Source organism: Phyllopteryx taeniolatus, chromosome 11, assembly GCF_024500385.1.
Source record: "Phyllopteryx taeniolatus isolate TA_2022b chromosome 11, UOR_Ptae_1.2, whole genome shotgun sequence".
In the NCBI taxonomy this organism is placed as follows: Eukaryota; Metazoa; Chordata; class Actinopteri; order Syngnathiformes; family Syngnathidae; genus Phyllopteryx; species Phyllopteryx taeniolatus.
The window spans coordinates 5045871-5062380 of record NC_084512.1 but is presented as its reverse complement, the minus strand read 5'-3'; the positions used below and the strand labels follow the sequence as shown (position 1 = coordinate 5062380).

The 16510-nt window shown below is 42.0% G+C and overlaps 1 protein-coding gene across 2 annotated transcripts in view; it reads left to right on the top strand.

Annotated features, from left to right (window-relative positions):
* Positions 1–16126, top strand: part of bcl11aa (BCL11 transcription factor A a) — a 50217-nt gene extending 34091 nt beyond the window's left edge. For both annotated transcript variants that reach the window (XM_061790000.1, XM_061789999.1), the window contains exon 3: positions 10541–16126. In XM_061790000.1, coding sequence (XP_061645984.1) covers positions 10541–12768 — 2228 coding nt within the window. In that variant the 3' untranslated portion in view covers positions 12769–16126. The remainder of the gene's footprint in view (positions 1–10540) is intronic.
* Positions 16127–16510: the final 384 nt, after the last annotated feature.

Here is a 16510-nt window from a genome sequence, read left to right as displayed (position 1 = left end):
AAAATGGATGGATGGATGGAGGGATGGATGGCTTTTGGAATGTGGGAGGAGTACCCGGAGAAAACCCATGCAGGTACGGCAGAACATTTTATCTCAGAACCGTGAGGCAGATGTACTAACCAGTCGGCCATCGTGCCGTCATACGCTTCACAATCAAATAAAAATATTTGACATAATAATGTTTTTCAATGTAAACTTAAAAAAATTAAATCAAAATGTTTATTTTCCATGAGCTCACTCCACATAAAAACAGAAAAGTGCCATTTTTTAACACAGTTCAATTATGGGAATGTGAGCAGGCAGACTTGCCATAACCTCTAACATCCTTTTTTATGAATTAGAGTCCATCCATCCATTTTCTATATCGCTTATGCTGACTAGGGTTGCGGGTATGCGGTATCAATTAACCTACCATGCATGTTTTTGGGATGTGGGAGGAAACCAGAGTACCCGGAGAAAACCCACGCAGGCACGGGGAGAACATGCAAACTCCACAGAGGTGGGCCCGGGATTTGAACCCCGGTCCTCAGAACTGTGAGGCAGATGTGCTAACCGTTCCTGAGTCAGGAACGCAGGGGAGCTCTGCCTGCCTGAAGTCAGGGATACATGCATTTCAGTGCTAATTTGTCATTTTCCCTGCAGGAACAAGTGGACACAGACTGTGGTTGTGGTTTTCCCTTTGGATCCAACATTTGTATTGTTTCCGTATACACCTTTGGGTTGATTTCGAGTGGACAGTGAGCCAAGCCTTTTCGTCCAACGTCAGTGTGTGACCTCACAAATATACTCCTTGAAGAATGGGCAAAAGTTCCCATAAACTCAATCCTAAACCTTGCTGAAAACCTGCCCACAAGAGTTGAAGCTGTTATAGCTGCAAAGGGAAGACCAGCATCATATTAAACAATATGGATTTTGAATGGGATATCACTTAAAATCATTTGTGAGCAAATACTTTTGGCAGTATCGTGGATGTGCTTATTGCGAACACAAACTCACACTTTAACTAAACATTCGCATCCTTAACATGAGACTATCAAGGCTTTTTGGCGTCTGTGGGGGTCACCAAGTCCCATCAGAATGATCGGGAAGTGGTTTTCTTTCTCCCTAAAATGAATTTATCTTGTTAACATTCAAATAATAATTTCAAATAATTTATTCTCAGAATCACTGACAGTCCAAAATAAAGCCCACTTGGAAGCTGAGGGTTAAAATACAATGCTTTAAAAAGCTCCCAAAATACACCTAAGACCCACTTGAAGTTGTGGGCCTCATCTGAAAAGTACTGGGGTTGGAGGGCGGAGGGGGTGGGATTTTGAATCCGAGTGTTTTTGCTGCAGCCTAAACTCTATCTCTTCAAGGTCGGCAGTGAGACTGTGGGAGACTGTTTGTGTTAAAAGCAGGATGGCACATAGTTCTCCCACTCGCTTCTCATTCACTCTCTCACCACAAGCCAGAGCTGTCTTGGAAGGTAAAGGTTTTTAATTGCTGATGGCTTCCAGTCATAAATTTGTATTAAATATGTTCTCTCTATCGATTGGCCTTAAATGAATGCAATTAAAGAGATCGGCACTGAGTGCTTCCCACCTGGGAAAATGGAGGGATGACTGGAAGAATAGGGGTGAGCAATAGATAGAAAAGGAGGGATGGAACTGATGTTGTGTTTAACACGACCAAGATACCCAATGGACTGAAGTATTGAGACAAACGTACTATTCACTCGGTGTTGGAATCATAATTCTTCATTCTACCAAGACCTTTCGCACAATTCTGTGTCCCCAAAGTTGTGATTGGAAGATTCTGGTGTGGAAGTGCTTTAAAGAGCTCCCCTCAACATTATCAAACATTTAATTTCACAGAGATTGTGAGCCAGGCTCCACTAACCAACATCACTAAGCTCTGATCTTACAAATGTTCTTCTGGATGAATGCTCACAAATCCCCACAGACACAGTCCAAAATTGTGTGGAAAGTCTTCTACAAACTAAGTCTTAGACTAACGCAACTTCTAAATGAAAATGGCCTTTAGTCACAAAAACGTTGGTGATATTTTTGTGTAGCTTTGGCATGTGGATTGCAACCTTTCCTGAGGTTTCACTAAATATGCATGTGTTGGTTACAATGCCTGTTTTTGGTAATACACACATTTCATCGTACTTTTGGATCTTACGATTTTTCATCTTTACCTTTACATTGGTGTGAAATCATATTGCTAAGGGAAAAAGAAGTAAAATTTAATCTGGGCAGAGTGGTGAAAACAATGGCGTGGACAACTATAAGTAGTAAAAGACGACAGAGTGAAGACTTTATCGACGCACTGCGGCTGTCCCTCGCTTAGTTTGCCTTTATACTCGAGCGCAACCCACTCTAGCTGTTTTGAAAGTGTGCTGCAGTTCTCCTCCAAGTCGGGGGTGTCGTTAGAGCTGGTATTGGATAGGACACCACAGGGTGGAGTTTCATCTGCATTTTTTTTTGCCATTTCCGTAGCCGTTTATACTTTCCTTTCAGTAACAAGGAACAAAGCGACAACAAAGACGACCGCGACAGAACAAATGGACCTAGATGACCAGATGATACATTTAATTATGCTGCAAGATTGATCGAGAAGGCGGCGACGTAGGTGGTATGTAGAACCAAGGGGAATGCTGAGTACGTCATCACAGCATGTGACTAAAACGGACCAATCACGAGAGATGATCTCCGCGGCGTTCGACGCACAGCAACTATTTTTGTCGGATGCATGGCAAGCTACGCAGAGGTGCTGCGCAGGGCAATTCGTCGGTCACGTGATACAATGTTGTCGGCCGCGCGACCGCGGGAGTATAAAGAGGCCTTGAGAAGGCAGCCGCCTGTATGCAGGGTTGACAGACAGATGGGGGGATGAAGTCAAGTGGGCGGAGGAGGGATTAGATGAGGAGAGGAAGCAAAGTGCTGCGCGTGTTTGTGTGTGGGCCTCCGTCCAGCTGAGGTGTTTGTTCGGCTCAGAGTGATCTCCTACTGCGGTCACTGCAGCACGCACAAAGCACACACACACACATGCACATGCACAAACACGCACACGCACACGCACACACACAGACACACACACTGATGACTGAATTGTCCTGCTTGGCAGCTGTTACAGGTCTCTGCAGATCGTTCAATAGTACCCTGTATGTGTGTCATTTGTGACTACCAACCTCTTCTCTCACTTATGGCAAGTAATGAAAATCTCAGTGTGCTCCTGTGTGTGTGTGTGTGTGTGTGTGTGTGTGTGTGTGTGAGCAAGTGCATTTTGGGCTCTGGTCTTTCAGGAAAAAAAACCAATGGGCTCAATTGTAATGACTGTTATAAATCCGACGCGTCGAGCGGCGTAAATCTGTACGGAGGCGGGTTAGACCGGGTTTTTGTAATTTTGTAGATGTGTGCAAGGCAGCATTTTTAAAAAGGGAGGTCTGCGCCGTTTTGTGCATCAACACAACCAACTTTATTCCCTTTAAATGGCATCCGTGCATGACTGGAACATTGTCGCTGCTCTTGGCAGTTGTGACAACAGCCAACATGAGCGCATACCCTTATTAAATACAAAATTAACGTGATAACCGCTTGCAACTTCAATATAACAATATGTCTGCAGACTTCGTACAGTATATCTATCCCCAACACCGATCGTTGCTGCATGTGCTTCCCGCATAGTTCCATGCCAGCCAGTGGGATGATTTAAAAAATATAAGTATGATGATAATGATAATAACGGGTTCAATTATGATTTGATGTCCGCTGCTCATATATTTATGAATGAAATACGTCTGATCCACCAGGCATGTCCACGGAGGTCAGAGCTCTGCCTGTGCGCTGGTCACATTCAGCAAAATCGCATTAGACCAGCTGCGTCGGCAGTTAGACGTATTATCAGCAGGGGTAAGTTCAGATCGACTTTCTGCAACCAAACTGTCACATGTGCTGGGCGGATGTCAAAGGACACACCATCGTTGCGCCGGTACGCCCAGCTTGTTGTAAACACTTGCAGCGAGCCTTGTGCTTGCATAAAAATTAAGACAAGCCGGTTTTTATCTTCTGGCGCAGATCTGCCATGTATGAAAATACAGCCCAATGTGCTTTTAAAAAGAAGAATCTCTTTTACAGAAGTTGTATACTGTACATAGATGTGTAAAAATAAACTTAGCGACCTCATGTTCTTTTACTCCTCCATGTAAAAATCCTACATATCAAAGTCAAGTCAGATGTGTACAATCAATGAAAAGCCTAAATTATTCAGCCTCAGTAAAGTCCAAAGCAACACGGACTGATCAAATTGAATCTGATGAAAAGGCAAGAGATCAAGAGTTGAAAGCATGATTTTGCATTCTGGAAGTGGCCCACACAGGAACAATTGTGTGTGCGTGTGTATGTCGACTCAAGACTTACTCTTGTGTAACCAAGTTCAGAAGCGTCCAACACAAGCACAGACACATTGAGGACCACCTTCTGTCTTTCAATCCCTCCCTCCCTCCTCTCTCTCTCTCTCTCTCTATCTATCTCTATCTCTCTCTCTCTCACTCTCTGCTCGCATAAGCGCTGTAATTTGGCTGGTCTGTAATTTCACTATGGTGGTTTCGGGTTAAGTGGAGCCTGTCACTGCGATCAGGGGTGCCGGCCTTCCACATGGACACACGCACTCACTTGAACACATCGACAAGCATACTGCCACAGTGCACTTCAATGTTTCTGCAAAGGTCACTTCCATTTAATTACATTTATAAACACGGGTTAAAGGTGCAGGCTTTGTCATTACAACATACCTTTACAAGATGCATTACTGTGTGCGTGTGTGGGTCCACGTGCGTGACATAGATAGTTTGTATGTGTGTGATATGAAGAAAAAAACTTTGCAGCTATAATGGTTTGTGGTGGATTGACACAAACGCGCGCGCGCACACACACACACACACTAACACACACACACACACACACACCACACTAGATTACAAGTGAGAAAGTTGCGGATACCACAGTCTGTAGCCCGGCAGGGGTTCTAAACACAGAGACAGAAGGTATTGATATATTCCACAAACACACATACACACGGACAGACGATATTGATATTTTTTTGCTCGTAAGGCGAGAGAGTACGTGTGGCTATTTAGCAGCAGCATGGAGACACACTCGTTCACAAGCACACCCATGTACACGCAGCGTGCAAGCCAACAAGCTCTCTATTGTTGTTTTGTGCAATTTAAACGCATTCATACTGTCTTGCGTAGGAAAAGCTCTCAATGATCAACAAGGCTGCAGGCTACTCTTTGGAAAAACTGAAATTTGAAGAGTTAAAATAATTTAAGGCCAAGGTTCGTTGCTTTCAGCCAAATTGGTATGTATTTAACACATTACAGTTTCGAACTTTCGGTGTTTCTGTTCTAGGAATAGTTGAAGATGATAATTTACATAGGTGACGACAAGGTTACACTCCATAGAGCTAGTTTAGTTTCTTTCAGTGCGCGATCCCTTTTATGATATACTGTACATTCTAACCACCCCCTTTAAATGCAGAGTTTGGGGAAGTAGTCTCTGCCTGAGCATTTGGAGTCATTTGACTGTCCGGAGAGGAAACCAACTGCTTCTGTTTTCTTTTCAATTGTTTGCTCTAGGCTTAGTGACCGAGGAGGAATGTGTTGGAAAGATAATTTATTGCTGGAATTCAGCTTGAAATCTGAAAACTTTACCCAATTTTGTGGAGCCGGATGCAATAATTGAATTTAACAGAAAGCCGCATAAACACATTTCCTCAATAACTTGTTGTTCAAGGTTTTGTAGCAGCATAAGTTTAAACTTGACCAACAGGCATTTTTAAGTTTAACCAAAATTTTTTTTTGTAATTTTTCAATAGTAAGAGTACAGAAACACACATAATCATCTTCACATAACTGCAGTAATAAAGTTAACTACTGAATGGGATTCATTTATCAAGAGTAGAATACAAGGACTTGACTGTTAATTACTAGCATTAAGTCTGATGTTCTAAGATTGCTTTAGGTTATTAAAAAAAATGAGGTGAGGAAAGGTTAAAGGCTCAGATTTAAATCCCAAATTGTGTTAAGCGTCACTGTCCCTCACTGCTAGTATACGTTCTTAATCCTGTTTAGGGAATGTTCCATTACGTCAATTACTACCACCTCACCGAGAAGTGGTCAAGGACGGCTCTAAAGAGCCCTGATGAGTTGAAAGACAGGAGGAGGAGAAGGGCATTTGGATTACAAAAAAAAAATCAGGTGTAAATGAGCAAGAAGGAAGTCACAGAGTGAAAATATTCCACACAAAAATCTAATCTAATTTTCTAGAAATGGATCAAATTGATTCTAAAATGCTGGAAAGTCTATCTTTAGTGGTGGCAAAGACTTGGCATCTGCATTTATTTAACTATTTATTTATTTATTTGGTCTGAACAGTGCTCTAAAAGAGATTTAATGATGACAATGCAACTAATTTACAGGACAAAATGATTGGCTGAAGACCAGTAGTAAGTTTACAAAATAGACAGTCTGTGGTACAGTCGAAAGATAATTTGAAATTACAAATGACCCCCAACGGCTCCCCAACAAATACCTCACCTAACAGACTCACATGCATTGGATACTTTTACCCGTTTCAGTCATCCACAGTAATAATCACAATTTCTGGATTACCCTTTAAAAGTGGCAAATAAGAGCCATCTCAGATGTCGATGCAAATGTTTGGTGCACATTGCTTTCCTTAAAGTTTGTGACACAAACACTTTCACCAACAATGAGGATTTGCTTAATGAAACCACTCAGAATTAATGTAAACGCTAATGAACTCACGCCAACTGGCCACATTATCACCACTTGCACGATCTAATACTATCCACTCCAAAAATATATATACATTCTGCTTTTATGCAGTAAATACAATAAACCAATCATCTTGGACTGACACTGTCAGAGAGGTATTAATTAATCAACAATATTTGTATTATTGTGGGTGTAGTTGACAGTGCTGTTGACTTCCACTGCCCCATATGGAAAGCTGTTGATTTTGCGTCCCTCTTTTAGCCTCATCACTTTGTAAAGACAGCATATTGGTTACTTTCAATATGGATTTCATTGCATATTTCAAAGGGATAAAAGTGTGAGAAAATAGTGACTGAGAAGGTTAAATGTAAAATTTGAGACATCCAAAATTTCAGCACATATGAGTAATGGCATTAGCCCTCAGTTTTCTGGATGTCTATCCTCATTTTGAAGCATTAAAAACTATTTCTCTCTCTTTCACTTTCACTTTCTCTCTCTCGCTCTCTCTCTCTTGCTCTCTCTCTCTCTCACACACCCACACACACACACACACACATACATGAACACACGTATACACACCCAAATCCACACACAGACAGACACAGTGGGTAACACAAGTGAAGCTGCCTTAATCTCCCCCATTCCTGCCTCTCCCATCCCGCAGCACTTAAGTGTCCAAGCAATGCCCTTGGCGTAATAGAGTATAATGCCTTAGCTGGTCACCGTAGCATGGCTGGTATTGAGTGTTAGGACATTTTTGAAACTGAGAGTGTCTGTTCTCCAGAGTCTCACCAGGAGCTTTGACATTTAGCGACTTCGAGTAAAGAATCACATGATGTCGTCCGATCCGCATCTTTACTTTTCCTTGCTCTTACACCACTGCTTTACTCAATCTAACCTGTTATAGCATGTTTGTCATCGTTGTATTCATTTTAAATGAAAAGTATTACTTCACCTTTCTCACCTCTGTCCTCTTGCCTTCATCTCGCTGTCTCCATTCCACTTTCTCACTTAATTTTTCTACCTCAGAATGGCAGAGAGTTTCCCTAATGAAGTGGTTGATGGGAGTTTATTACAGAGAGACAGTGGAGCAGTCGCCTACTCTAAAATCCATTAACCTTACAGTTTCATTCAACGCATGGACAAGTCTCAGCTACCAGTGTATAAGGAACATCTTAGCATCAGAGTTACATAAATATACCTAGTCTTAAAATAATAGTCTTTGTTAGCTTAATATTTTTTAGTATTACATATATATTTTTACATATGTGGAAATATCTCTCTCGCTCGTACGCATCTACGGCACTGCACACACTTAGGATTACACTGCAATTCCATCCATTTTCTGAGCCGCTTATCCTCACAAGGGTCGGGGGAGCGCTGGAGCCTATCCCAGCTATGATCGGGCAGGAGGCGGGGTACACCCTGAACTGGTCGCCCGCCAATCGCAGGGCACACATAAACAAACAACCTTTCGCACTCACATTCACACCTAGGGGCAATTTAGAGACTTCAATTAACCTACCATGCATGTTTTTGGGATGTGGGAGGAAAGCGGAGTTCCCGGAGAAAACCCATGCAGGCACGGGCAGAACATGCAAACTCCACACAGGCGGGGCCGGGGATTGAACCCCGGTCCTCAGAACTGTGAGGCAGACGCTCTAACCAGTCGCCCACCGTGCCGCTGACACTGCAATTAGTCGGAAAAAAACATGACAAATCTGTTGTTTTGTTTTATTCTTTTGAGTATTAATGACTGTTATGAGTTAAATGGGCGGCACGGTGGACGACTGGTTAGCACATCTGCCTCACAGTTCTGAGGACAGGGGTTCAAATCCCGGCCTCGCCTGTGTGGAGTTTGCATGTTCTCCCCGTGCTTCCGTGGGTTTTCTACAGGTACTCCGGTTTCCTCCCACATCCCCAAAAACATGCATGCTAGGTTGACTCTAAATTACCCGTAGGTGTGAATGTGAGAGCGAATGGTTGTTTGTTTCTATGTGCCCTACGATTGGCTGGCGACCAGTTCAGGGTGTACCCCGCCTCTCGCCTGAAGGTACCTGTGATAGGCTCCAGCATGCCTGCGACCCGCGTGATGAGAAGCGGTACAGAAAATGGATGGATTGATGAGTTAAATAGTGTTGTGGGCAAACCTAGCATTTTAAGTGCAGTGAATTTGTTTTTGTTTAATGTTTTGTGGCCAGACATTTTTTATTTATTTTTTTTGCCGTGGGGATATCACTTATGTTGCAGAAAAACAGTAAATCTTCTATTGAGAACCAATGCATCTAATATGCAGGAGTCATTCATACCACCACATCATCCAAACCTTGGCTCAGAAAAATAGAACAGACTAAATTAATAAATGGACTGACCAGTTAATCAGGAGGAAAAATTAATGATTGAATAAAATTAACCATCCCCAGTCTTGATAATGCAAATGATATTCAGAGGTTAAATCTGATGCAGGTGGCCACATTAGTGGTAATTTGTGCCAATTTTAATGATCCATAATTTAGCAGTCCCTGTTCTGGCCATGTGGGACAACTGTGTGTTGGAAAGGAGATGCATTTCACTGAAACAAAAAGACAGAATGTGCTGTTCTGCACACATAAATTAACACTTATTTTTAAAATTGTACACCGTAATTGTTGTGTACAATGGTCGTAGATGTAAAAAGTAATATAAGCTTTCATGGCATTTAGGAATAATGTAAAGTAGATTTCATCGAATTAGATCCTTATTTTAAATTATGATCAGAATTCTGACTCCTTCTCAGCTAAGAAGAAGCTAATTTTGTATATTGTCTCATGGCGTGTTATTTAAATTATCCAAAAGGCAGTGACTGGGCTTGTTTGTTGTCGAAATTTGTAATCAAGTACTTAAGTACTGAAATACATGAATTGTACGATTGAATTTATGGAGATGCACCTGTATACTGTAAACATGTTCACATAGTAATGATTTAATTAACTCTGAATGGAAAAATATATCAGAGAATATAGAGAGAGGGGTGGGGGGGGGGGGGGGGGGACGTAGTGTTGCTGTAGCATGCAAGATTCATATTTATGTCAGTCTGAAATTGATACTACCAGTTCACCATATAATTCATATTATTGTTTGAGATCTGAAATATCTCATTTCAATGGCAACTTGCACATTCTTTAGCATTTAATTAGTATCATGACTAATGTTACCTTTTTTTCTTGTGGTTTGTGTCATCTTATTGTTGTTTAAATTTATGAGTGTTTGTCAGCAAGGCTGATGGATCAATGAGAAGGGAAAATGTTACTCCACTAGGATAGCGCTTCCTTTGTTCTGCTGCTGGACAAACATTTGGTGCAAAGGGAAACATTTTGTTCCAGAAAAGTCTGAGAGAAGAACAACATACACTGAAATAAACATGCACACCATATTCTCACATGTAACTCATGTGGGGGATGACCTCAATAAGAGGTACTGTTGTATTTGCAAAGTCTGCAACACCATGTGCCAACTGCTCTTAATAGCCGTAACATTTAGGCCTAAGGTTCCACAAAGTGATTGGTTTCGCGATGTCTTAGTGATTCATGCCTATTATTCTTGACAAAATAATAATAGTCTATATGCAGGGATAGCTATGATGGTGATAGATGAACAGAACTGAAGCTTTAATATATTTTGGTTTTCTCTACGGAGTCTGTAAAAGTAAATATATTTTCATTGAACTCATTACTCTTAAGGTCTCCTCTAAGACATTTTTTTTCTATGTCACCACAGGAAAAGAAGAACCGACAACCTACACGTGCACTACATGTAAGCAGTCATATGGCAGTGCCTGGTTCCTGCTGCAGCACGCCCAAAACTCCCACGGTTTCCGTATCTACCTGGAGAGTGAACATGGCAGTCCTCTCACCCCACGAATGGGTGGGCCTTCCTCCCTGGGTGGGGGTGCAGATTGCCCTTCTCATCCTCCCCTTCATGGCCTCCATCTGCCTCCTGATGCAAGCCCTTTCAATCTCCTCCGGATCCCAGGCTCAGGCTCAGGGGGAAGGGACAGTGTGGGAGCAGGAAGTACACTTGGGATTGGCGGTGGGCTCCATCATCAGCGTTTTCCTCCCACACCACCTATCTTCAGCCCACCTCCAAGGAACCACCTGGACCACCACCACCTGAGCCCAGAGGAACTGGCGCTGGCAGCCCACCACCCGAGTGCCTTTGACAGGGTGCTGCGCCTCAATCCTCCTCTTCCCATGGAGCCCCCTCCAACAATGGACTTCTCACGGCGACTACGGGAGCTGGCGGGGAACACCTCAGGGTCCACTCCCCCTCTATCCCCCAGCCGGCCTGGTCCCATGCAGCGCTTACTCCAGCCATTCCAGACAACTGTGGGAAGCATAGGCACAGGAGGTGGAGGTGGCAACAAAACTCCATACCTTGCAACCCCACCACCTCTGCCAGGCTCCATGCAGTCCCCTGTGGGCTCTCAGACCAATCCTACCACTCCTCTTCCCTCGACAGGGCCAACACCGTCGTCCAACACTCCGTTGAAATCAAAGTGTTGTGAGTTCTGTGGAAAAGCGTTCAAGTTTCAGAGTAATCTAATTGTGCACCGGCGCAGCCACACAGGAGAAAAGCCGTACAAATGCCATTTGTGTGACCATGCCTGCACACAGGCAAGTAAGTTGAAGCGCCACATGAAAACTCACATGCACAAATCCTCCTCGCCAAACACAGGCAAGTCAGAAGATGGACTTTCAACTGCCTCCTCTCCAGAGCCTGGCACCAGTGAACACATGGGCAGTGCAAGCAATGCCCTTAAGTCAGTGGTGGCCAAGCTGAAATGTGAAAACAACAGAATGCTACGTGAGAATGGAGAGGAAGAGGAGGAAGAAGAAGAAGAGGAGGAAGAGGAGGAGGAAGAAGAGGAGGAAGAAGAAGAAGAAGGAGAGGAGGAGGAAGTTCAGAATGGAGAGAGGGCAGCTAGACGAAACAACAGCTACCACTTTGGCTTGAACCTTGAAGCTGTACGTCCACATGAAAACAATGGAGGTATTGGAACACGACTGGGAGGAATGACTGATGAGGGGTCCATTCCACGGTCACTCCCTGAGGTAATGCAGGGACTGGGTCTCGCCGCGAGCATGCAGCATTTCAGCGAAGCGTTCAATGCACACAAAAGGAACGCAATTGCCCAGGAGAACCACCTCCACCACCACCTTAACAGGGGGCATCCACAAAATCGGGAGATGTGCGATTCTAACTCAGTGCCGGAAACAAATCGTGGTGAGGAGGGCTCCCTCTCAACCGTCAACGGACGCGGAGCATCTCCTAATGAATCTGCCTCTGTCTGCCTTTCTAAAAAACTGCTTTTGGGTAGCCCAAGTCCACTTAGTCCTTTTTCCAAACGTATCAAGCTGGAAAAAGAATTTGACCTGCCCACTCCCACAATCCCGAACACAGAGAACGTCTACTCACAGTGGCTTGCTGGCTATGCTGCTTCTCGACAGCTCAAGGATCCTTTTCTGAACTTTGGAGATTCCAGACAATCGCCCTTTGCCTCTTCGTCCGAGCATTCCTCAGAGAACGGCAGTCTGCGGTTCTCAACCCCTCCGGGGGAACTCGATGGCGGGATGTCAGGTCGCAGTGGTACGGGAAGTGGGGGCAGCACACCTCATCTCGGGGGTCCTGGGCGGCCCAGCTCCAAGGATGGTCGAAGGAGTGACACTTGTGAGTACTGTGGCAAGATATTTAAAAACTGTAGTAATCTGACTGTGCACCGGCGCAGCCATACAGGGGAGAGGCCATACAAGTGTGAGCTGTGCAATTATGCTTGTGCCCAGAGCTCCAAACTTACTCGTCACATGAAGACCCACGGTCAGGTGGGCAAGGATGTGTACAAGTGTGAAATCTGTAAGATGCCCTTCAGTGTGTATAGCACCTTGGAGAAACACATGAAAAAATGGCACAGTGACCGTCCATTGAGTACCGAAATAAAGTCCGAGTAGAAGGCTGAACAATGGGACCTTTTCCCTGCAGCTGTCTGCCATTAACTCCCTGTTTATTCCTAGACTCTTGCAGTTTTTGCCCCAAACCCAAAACTCCACTTTCACCAGGCTGGTGGAAAGTTAAGACCATGTGCTCCACACCAGCACACCCCGTGTTCATTATCCATTGAATGCATGATCTGTATCGGGGCAATACTCTTGCATTGAGGCAAAACTTTGAGCCTTTTTCTTGTGCAATAAATTACATGTTGTGTACTATTTTATTTTTTTAGTTTTACGCTTTCATTTCTAAGAGTTTGTCAGCATGCATAGTACGTTTTTGTTAATCAAAAATAACAAAAAAAACTAATGAAAAAAGAAAAGAACTTGTCCCCGGTTGGTTACTTGTTTAGTAAATGTGTTGCTGTTTTTCTCTTGTTATGTTTTTTTTCTTTTTATTCTTCAAAAAGAGAAAAGACAAGAAAGATACAGTATACCCATGCTGCATATACCCTGTAAAACATATCATGTACAGTTTTGTGTTGTTACATGGAAAATGACCCTCTTCTGGAACCCCTGGAAATGCACTTATCCGGATCTTTCTAAAAGATGCCATGTTCACACAGGGTTAAAATAAAGTACTGCATTGGTTCGATAATTAAAATAAATATTGATGACAGTCAAATTTCAACAACGCAAGGGTGTGCAAAGACTTCAAATCGTACTATCATTTGGTAGAGTGAGAAAGAGTGCCTTTGATATTTTAAGACTACATTGGCCATAATCTTATCTGGAATATGTTTGGGGGCCACACTAGGCTGTTGAAACCACCAAGAAAAGGTCCTTGCATCAAGCACCTGCCTGCCCCAGTGGACTGTGACACCTCGCAATCAAAGATTCAGTCTCTAGTTAATGACCATTTAGCTACCTAATACATGTTCAGTGGGCTTATCTTCAGTATGTGGCTTTCACAAGGAGCATGGTATGACCAGTATTGTGGATATCTGAATATGTGTCGTTCTGTTTCTGATAAGGAGCTACTTTTGAGGAAAAAACTGTAATCTGTAGTGTACAATCCTGAAGTTGAGGAGATACCAGTGATATTTTTCTGAGTTAGCACAAACCTGCTACGCTGCTTTCATTTATGGTGTATGAAACGGCACATTGAGTAATACATAACCTCTAAAAGAGACTTGAGAGCATTGAAATACCTTGAAGCTAGACAGAGAGAAAGTTACAACAAACTTGAAAATCCATACGTGTGATGGGGACTAGAGGCAATTACTTCTTCATTTCTTCAAAACAGCGTCTGTCACAATGATCTCCAGCAAAATAAATTGGAAAAAAAAGAAATCCATCAATACGCAGTGGCTCTTAAAAAGAGTGAAATGTGATTTTAATCAGTATGCATAGGCTAAAGGAGAGCACATACTTTGTTGCTTTGAACCCCAAGAGGAGAGCTCTTTATAAGCTGGTTTGAGTCAAGCACTTGTCATTCAACCTGGACGTACCATCAGCGCTCTTGCATTGTACCACACATTTGCAATGGTGGACAGGCTGGAGTCTAAATGCTACATTGTCTATTAAAAGACATGAAGTGCACTGTTTCAAATTCCAAGATAAGGTTTACACTGAAGGGGGAAAAGGGTCCCAGTGGTTCACCCCTTGCCATTTTACTTTTGACCATTTGTCAATGTGATGCCTCGAAAATCCCAGGTGTCTACTGGGTCAAGAAAAATCACTCTTTCAACAAGGTCTGTACATTAAATGTACAGCGCTCAGAGATCGTTTCAAAAAGGACTCTAGGTCCACTGGCAGCTGTAGTCCTTAATGTTGACTTTGGTGAAGAGCTGCATTGTTTCATTCTTGCCATCTATGTCTTGGATAATCGATTGAATTTGTCGGCTAGACGATAAACACTCAAATGTTGTTGTTCACATTTTTGTATAAATGTTCCTGTAATTATAGGTATGGAAATAAAACATTTTTTTCGGAAATGACACTTCACTGTCTTTTAGGGGAAACTGTTAAGTTTGTTGTCGTTTCTCTTTTCCTCAGCGTCTTGGTGATGTTCAAGACACCGATCACAGTATATATGAAATGATGAAATAGAAAAGAAAAAGCAAACAAAAAAATCTGTGATGGTTTTGTATTTTATTTTTCCTTGGCTCTTCACAGCTCTTCAGGTTGAAATACAATTTGCATTTGGGAAATGATTAAGATTATATATGAGTATATAAAGAACTTAAAATATAGGAAAATGCACATACATGTCAATTCCTATGCTTAAACACATTTATGGTTGATTTTTCTGTATTTCTAGAACTGTATTTGAATTCAATGTTCACTTAGAGTAGGCACTATAGTATTTATATTGAGGCTCGTATTTTTAACTGTTGCTTGTTCTCTCTAAAAGGTACCATACCTTTTCTGGTAGTGGAAAAAATCCTAAGCTGCCACGGTATATTTTTTTAATTTGGCAGGATAATATAGTGCAAATTATTTGTATGTTTAAAGAGATAAAATGAAAAACCTAATACAAAAAAATCAGCGAAAGCGTGTGGCATTGGGAGGCTATAGGTCATATGATGGCCACTGCTCTTTTCCCTGTCCACAGAGGTCGTTGTACATATCTTCTTTGGTTTTTGGTTCCGACCCTCCTTCCATCCTGCTGCCATTCTTGTATGCAGTAATACAAGCTGACATTGGCCTGTTCTATTGTGCGCTTCTGTCTCTCTTACCTACCTGACAACATTCCAACAAAAAGTAGAGAGAGAAAAAAAAAATCATATGCAGTACATGCCGTACAAAAAAAAGTATCAAAATAAATATGTTTAAAAATAATTCAATGTTTTGCATTTTTTTTTCATTGCCAAATACAAAATGGTGCTTTATATTTAGATTGGGTACACTTTCATATGCTAAGCATATTTAACATTGACCTGGGAGATGTGGAGAAGCCTGCTTGAGTTAAGAATTTTTGTAAATGGCAATGCGAATATTTTGTTATCAGCCTTTTCTATTCCTGTTCTGAGAGTTGTTTGTTGTAACTTGAACTTGAACTTTATCTTTTACAATGGGAGTTATTTATTATCACCTATATGCTCTGTTTAAAACAGAGAACATGGGATGGATCCTTGTTTTGATCTAATTTTATTTTATATTTTTGTTAGAGTATAATTTCATTTATTTTGCATTTGTGGCCAATGGTCATTTGACAAATCAAGCTCTTTATTAATTTCAGTTGTATATGGAGTACCTGTTCAGTTGTATTAAGAAAACCACTGTCTGTGTTTTCTGACAGATGTCTGCATAATCTTGTTACCACACCCATTTTGTCCCTTTATCAAAAAACAGTTAATAAAAAAATTAAAGTATATTGGCACTTGTCCATTATATCCACTCTGTTTGTTATCATCTCGAGGCTTTTTTCCGTCGTATGTCCATATCACCCAGCTTCACAGTAAAACACACCACACTATAAATGTTCTCATATTTAATTGTCATATTTCCAATGACTACAGTTGGACATTGAATAGTGTGTATGTATATTTACATACTAAATCAATATAAAGAAAATTATGTGTGCATTTGTGAATTATGGTGATAGAATTTTAGTTATATTATTTGTAAACTGTCTTTTAGACCATGCTTTGTTGTTCTTGGTGGTGGTAGTGGTGGTGGTGTGTGTGCATGCATGTTTGCCTGTGTGCATTATTTTTGTAAGTACATATGTCCATAGCACTCTAAAGACCAGTACAAT